This window comes from Mixophyes fleayi, chromosome 8 (assembly GCF_038048845.1).
Source record: "Mixophyes fleayi isolate aMixFle1 chromosome 8, aMixFle1.hap1, whole genome shotgun sequence".
NCBI lineage: Eukaryota > Metazoa > Chordata > Amphibia > Anura > Limnodynastidae > Mixophyes > Mixophyes fleayi.
The window spans coordinates 208,635-215,835 of NC_134409.1; the positions used below are offsets into that span (position 1 = coordinate 208,635).

The following is a 7,201-nucleotide window of genomic DNA, read 5'->3' on the forward strand; positions in this document are numbered from 1 at the left end:
GCATAAGGGTAAACACATACACAAGAGTATTTAACATCCTCTCATCCAATCCCCCCATCGTATCCATGGTGATATATAAACAAACTGCCGAACATGACAGCATATAAAATGGAATGTGTACAATATAACCTGTACAACTAAACAAATTAAATAAAAAATCACATTCGGGATATGCTGGTATAATATATGTCACAATAAATTAATAGTATTTACATTTCATAAATATGCCTATTTCCCGCAATAATCACTGCCATTAAATAATTCATAGTCACATTTAATAAAGAGACCTCATTCTCCCCAAACTCACCCCCACATTCAATAGCCCCCAAACCACCCCATCTTAAATCAATCGTCCCCACTATTAAATTGCCACGCAAACAAAATAGCGCCCATTAATTAGCCACCACCTACCTCACACATATTACATTGCCACAAGCCCCCTGTGCCATCACACACACATTACTGTGCCCCTTCATCATCACCATGCTGTGCCCCCTTATGATCACACTGCGCCCTCCATGCTGCTCCCCCCCCTCCTTTATCCTCACACTGTGCTGTTCTGCTTGCCTCTGTTCCTTTACTTACCTTTGTATTGGCTTCTTTCATCTCTTTTCTTTTCTTCTGTCTTCTCTCTTCTTTCTTGGTCCTCTCTGCTCCGCTTGATGCTGTCACGCCCCACATTCAGTGTGAACAGAGCAGAGAGGAGGAAGTAAGGATGCCGGCGCCGCGATCATGTGAGTAAATATTTTGTTTTGTTTTTTAACTACCCAGCTCCCCCCACCAACGAACGGAGAGTAGAGGAGAGTAGACACCCCCCCCCCCCCCATCGCAATAAAAAAAAAAACAAACGCAAAAGGAAAAAAAAATATTTAGAAAAAATGTCGGCAGTGAAGGGTCGGTCCGGGCTCCCTGGCATACCCGGGCCTGGGTAATTTGTACCCGCCCCCCCCTCTCGTCGGCCATGATAACAACACAAGACTCATTGTACCGAGCGGTTTAGCTTCCCACTGAAAAGCTCCATGAAGTGCTAGAATAATTGTGTAATAAAATACACTATTAGTGGAACGTTTATAGTGACTGTTATAGAGAGAATTCCAGGTGTGAAGTGCAGGAAACAATTATGTATAAACTGCACCTGTGGATGAAGATTTACAACATGTTAATGAAACTACTATATACATATATGTGTACGTGTGTACATATTATTACTATCATTTATCTACTTATAGCACCAGCATATTCCATAGCACTTTACAATTGGGGACACCACAGTAATAAAACGAGACTGGGTATTACTGACAGACAGAGAAGTAAGAGGTCGCATATTATGTGCATATATATATATAGTGGAAGAAAAGAAAGCAGGGTCCAGATACTGTGTGTTCCAGATTAGAGTCCCCAGATCCAGGTGTATTGTGTTATCACTGAGGCACGTGTAACATTACTGAGAATCTACGTACCCAGTATAATAGAACAGACGGCTTATCTGAGACAATCCTGTTGCTGTGTCTGTGTCACCGGCTCCAAGCTGTATACAAACATAAAGAAGAACAGTGCGTATCTGTATATAGGGTGCCCGGTCAGGGTGCCTGTGTGCAGCAGCTGAATGAGTCCATACCCGAGGTTCACAGTCCCTGTTTCCATTACAGGATTCCAAGGGAAGGAGGGCACCGGCCACAGGACAGGTTTCAGGTAACGCGTTTCAGATGCTGTATTCATGTTGAGTATTTATAGCAAGTAAGAATATGTAGAGCGCCAATGTGGGCATGTGCTGTACCTGATATCACGCATTGTGCAGGCGCCCAACATACGGCAGAGGAATGGAGTTATTAAGCCACATACTAAGCTCTTGTAAAGTCCAGGAGCTGTATCTCTCTCTAGGCACATTATGGGAGAGGACAAGCAACCGGTTTTCTAAGGCCTATGTAGTTCAGACAGGTGTGAGTACATCTGTATGCACAGGGATGTGAAGACTTTTGGAGGATGGCCTGGTGTCAAGAAGGATAGCAAAGAAGTCACTTCTCTCCAGGAAAATCATCAGGGACAGACTGATAATCTGCAAAAGATACAGGGATTGGACTGCTGAGGACTGGGGTAAAGTCATTTTCTCTGATAAATCCCCTTTCAGATTGTTTGGGGCATCTAGAAAAACGCTTGTCTGGAGAAGGAACGGTGAGCGCTACCATCAGTCCTGTGTCATGCCTACAGTAAAGCATCCTGACACCATTCATGTGTGGGGCCGCTTCTCAGCCAAGGGAGGGGGCTCACTCACAACTTTGCCTAAGAACACAGCCATGAATAAAGAATGGTACCAAACATCCTCCAAGAGCAACTTCTCCCAATCATCCATGAACAGTTTGGTGATGAACAATGTCTTTCCCAGCATGATGGAGCACCTTGCCATAAGGGAAGAGTGATAACTAAGTGGCTCGGTGATCAAAACATTGAATGGCCATGGCCAGGAAACTCCCCAAACCTTAATCCCATTGAGAACTTGTGGTCAATCCTCAAACAAAAACCCACAAATTCTGATAAACTCCAAGCATTGATTAGGTAAGAATGGGCGGCCATAAGTCAGTATATGGCCCAGAAGTTGATTGACAGCTGCCAGGGTGAACTGTAGAGGTCTTCAAAAAAGGGTCAACATTGGAAACATTGACTCTTTGCATAAACATGATGTAATTGTCAATAAAAGCCTTTGACACTTATGAAATGCTGTAATGTTACTTCAGTATAACATAGCAACATCTGACAAAAAGGTCTAAAAACACTGAAGCAGCAAACTTTGTGAAAACCAATACTTGTGTCATTCCCAACACTTTTGGCCATGACTGTAGGTGTGTACATATGACTGTACATATGACTGTACATATGACTGTATATATGAATCAGCTGCTCATCGGGACTTTCAGTCATTGGTGAAATTGTTACAGAAATCACATCTTAAGTAAGATTGCATAGGTGTGTACCCAGCTTAATCAGTCACTAGCAAGTGTACAGAATAGTACAAAGTAACTACAGCAATGCTTAGATGTTCACAAATTCATCAGGAACCAATACATACATAACTGAATGTATAAAAACATTAATGAATTAAAACCAATTGTATAGAAATCACCCAATAATTGTTAACATGAGTAGACAGATATGTGATCTGAATTGCATAAAAAAATAATGTGAATAAACATAAAAGTATAGAAAGTAGAGGATGATGGTAATAGATTGAGAGATTCCTTGTTAGTAGTGTGGTTTTTTTTCTTACGTAAGGTATTTCGGACCACTAGTGGGAATAATTGTTTTAAAAAATGAATTAATTATCAGAATTAATTAAATAAATGAAATAAGCTAATGAAAGAAAGGGTGCAATTTCATAACCTTCATTTAAGCCTTGTGGGGAGAGGGTGTTGAGTTGGTAGATCCAGAATATTTTGCGTTATTTGGACACCTCCACCTCTAGGACCCAATCTCACCTGTTCAGTTGCTTTGATGTAATGTGTAGTTCTGCAGCAGGATTGTCTCAGATAACCCTTCTCTTCTGTTATATTAAATACACAGATTCACTGTCACTTGAGGTCAGTGGTAGAACTACCATTGGTGCAGGGTCGGGGGCCCCGGGTCCTTTCTCACCGCCTACCTGTACCGGGACCACAGCTCTCTAGTTCTGCCTCTACTTGGGGAGCTGCACTTATGTCAGAAATACTATATCGGTTTTCTCTCTATTTTCGGTACCTCAGTGATATTCCAGCACCTGGATCTGGGCTCAATACGTATTGATGCACCTGTCTTACTCTGTAATCTGGTGCTCTGAGCAGTTCTTGGGCCACGTACACCTAAATAATACACTATCAGGCCCTGCTTTCTTCTCTTATATTATATATATTTACCTCTTCACCTGGCTCACCACCGGGTACCTGAGACGGCAGCCACCTATTTATAAGACGTGTCCTAAGGTGTACTACAAACCTTTGAGGTTACGTATATATGTACACACACATCTGGGGCTGTCTGGGGGTGCGTGGAAATATCTGCCACCCCCCCCCCCCAGTCAGTACCATAGTGGGTCACCTGGGTCACTCGCCCTCCTGCATTTTTTTCCTTTAAGTTAATAGGCCGCTGAGTCCAGTTTTGCTCCCCGGGAATAAATTTTGCCATCCAGCTCATATGCTCTGGGCGAGAGAGTTGACCCTTCTTACTGTGGTGACTATAGGCACCACCCATTGTGGCTTCTTATTGATCTTCAGTGCAGTCTGGGTCCAGCTGACATGTTTCAGCAAGCTGCACCGGCCCACACAACCCCGGTAGTATAAATATAAAGAGTAATCATGTTAATTAAAGCTATGCAATGATTTTAATATACAATTAATCCTATACAATTAACCCCCTATGTTGTACCACCCTATTATAGCACTGTCTGAACTGACTACTTTATAATTTCTGTAGTCTTTATACTTTATACAGCTAATCTACTTTAATGTAGTTCTGATGTGCGAGTGTCTATTAGTTCAGGGAGGGGACTTATTTGCTGGGCATATAAAAGTTGTATGGGGGCAGAAGGTTGGTGTGAAGGTTCGGGGGGCTCCGAATATCTGGAGAGAGGTAACACATTAGGGGCGCCGGGGTTTAGTGATCAGTGTATGGTTCGATCTCTGTCGATATAATCTCTCTTTCTTTCTTTCTCTTTCTCCCCCTCTCCCTCCCTCTCTCTCTCTCCCTTTCTCTCTCTCTCTCTTTCTTTCTCTCCCCCCTCTCTCTCCCTCTCCCTCCCTCTCTCTCTCTCCCTTTCTCTCTCTCTCTCCCCCTCCCCCTCTCTCCCTCTCTCTCCCCCTCTCTCTCCCTCTCTCTCCCCCTCTCTCCCTCTCTCTCCCTCCCCCCCTCTCTCTCCCCCTCTCTCCCTCTCCCCCCTCTCTCCCTCTCTCTCTCTCCCTCTCTCTCCCTCCCCCCTCTCTCTCCCCCTCTCTCCCTCTCCCCCCTCTCTCCCTCTCTCTCTCTCCCTTTCTCTCTCTCTCTCTTTCTTTCTCTCCCCCCCTCTCTCTCCCTCTCTCTCTCTCTCTCTCTCTCTCTCTCTCTCTCTCCCTTTCTCTCTCTCTCTCCCCCTCCCCCTCTCTCTCTCTCCCCCTCTCTCCTTCTCCCCCCTCTCTCCCTCTCTCTCTCCCTCCCCCCCTCTCTCTCCCCCTCTCTCCCTCTCTCTCTCCCTCTCCCCCTCTCTCTCTCTCTCTCTCTCTCCCCCTCCCCCTCTCTTTCTCTCTCTCCCTCTCCCCCCCCCTCTCTCTCTCTCTCTCTCTCTCCCCCTCCCACTCTCTCTCCCCCTCCCCCTCTCTCTCTCCCCCTCTCTCCCTCTCTCTCCCTCTCTCTCTCTCTCTCTCTCCCTCTCCCCCCCCTCTCTCTCTCTCTCCCTCTCCCTCTCTCTCTCTCTCTCTCTCTCCCCCTCCCCCTCTCTTTCTCTCTCTCCCTCTCCCCCCCCTCTCTCTCTCTCTCTCTCTCTCCCTCTCCCCCCCCCTCTCTCTCTCTCTCTCTCCCTCTCCCCCCTCTCTCTCTCTCTCCCCCTCCCCCTCTTTTTCTCTCTCTCCCTCTCCCCCTCTCTCTCTCTCTCTCTCTCTCCCCCTCCCCCTCTCTCTCTCTCCCCCTCTCTCCCCCCTCTCCCTCTCTCTCCCTCTCTCTCTCCCTCTCTCTCTCCCTCTCTCCCCCTCCCCCTCTCTCTCTCCCTCTCCCACTCTCTCTCTCTCTCCCCCTCCCCCTCTCTCTCTTTCTCTCTCTCCCCCCCCCCCTCTCTCTCTCTCTCTCTCTCTCTCTCGTATCTATTACCCATTTACTGATCTGTTTATGGAATTTGATGTAACTTTCTGTCACAATAATATAATGCAATGTCATTAATGGGATTTTCCTGCATTGGCCACTCAATACCCCATTTATGTACCTGATACAAAAGGGATTTTATGTAAATGGACATTTTGAAACCTTGTTACAACCTTAGAGGATGTTATTATGGTAGTTAGTGCAGATAATTACAATGACTTAATGTTGTCATTTTAGTAATACAGATTTGCAGGATGAATATGAAGAAAGAGATCTCCTCCTTGGAATACATAATGGCATGTTCAGATTGTATGTCTGTTTTGTAGTTATTAAGCTCCATTCCTGAATCTCTTTATATAATTACTGGTTGTTATTCGTATTGTTCCACAGGTGACTCCAGGTGATGGTACGAAAAGGTGCAAACACCGTCCATAACATGATGTTCACCGACAAAAGTACCTCGTCGCTGGCGCATAAACCGGCTCAGAAGAAGACTCGCCCGCATGGGCTGCCCTCCCCTGCCCTGTGCTGCGCCTGTGGTCTCTGCATCATGTTGGCTGGAATTAACATCACTTTAGTTGGTGCCTTTGCATTTGGGACATTTTTACCAGTGAACAACCCCCCAATTATCATTGGACCCATCCTCCTAGTTGTTGCGTTTGCATTTTTTGGGGCTTGCTGCATTTGCAGCAGGAGGCCTCCTGCCCACGGCACCAGGAAGTGTAAGCCGGGGTCTAACATTGGCTTTATTAAGCCAGGAAACGCAGCCTTTGAGATTGAAACAAGTGAGCACACGGTGCAGGACACCACGGCTGTCCAGCTCAGCCCCACCAATTCCCCCGTGTCATCGCGCAAATCTTCCCCTGTGCATGACAGTGCTAAAATGTGCAAACTCTTTACAATGGAGGGAAATGGGCCGGCCGCCAAATTTACAGCAGACGGAGAATCTATTCAGCTTAATTTACCTAGAGACCCGGTCCCCTAGAGTTACCCCGGTCTTCTAAAACAAAGATCTTTACAGCTGCAGGAGCTGCGGCTAATGTCCAGGTCTCACAGTCTGGTGCAGGTGGTTAAGAAGAATAGTACAATGTATTCAGCGCTACCTGAGACTGAATTGGGGGAGTTCCTGTTACCTTTAGGGAAACCTGGGGACTCCAGGAACAGAAACAGTGGATCAGACAGAGCCTGGAGATACCCTACATTTTGCTCATCAGATTTGTGATGTTGGTCTGTGTGAAGAATTGTCATTCGTTGTCTGAGATAAAATTAGGGTGAGACAACATTGTGTTTAGTGTCTGCACCATTGATAAATCTGGGACTTGGCTCTATCAGCAAAGAACACATCAAACTTCTTATTGTGCAGAGACGCTAATGTGAATGTGAATCTCCTTTATTTCCAAAATGCTGC

General features: G+C 45.8%; 1 protein-coding gene across 1 annotated transcript; it reads left to right on the forward strand.

Annotated features, from left to right (window-relative positions):
• Nucleotides 1–6,343: 6,343 nt before the first annotated feature.
• Nucleotides 6,344–6,778, forward strand: TMEM275 (transmembrane protein 275). Its single transcript, XM_075183982.1, has one exon. The coding sequence runs from the start codon at nucleotides 6,344–6,346 to the stop codon at nucleotides 6,776–6,778; it is 435 nt and encodes a 144-aa protein (XP_075040083.1).
• The last annotated feature ends 423 nt before the right edge of the window (nucleotides 6,779–7,201 follow it).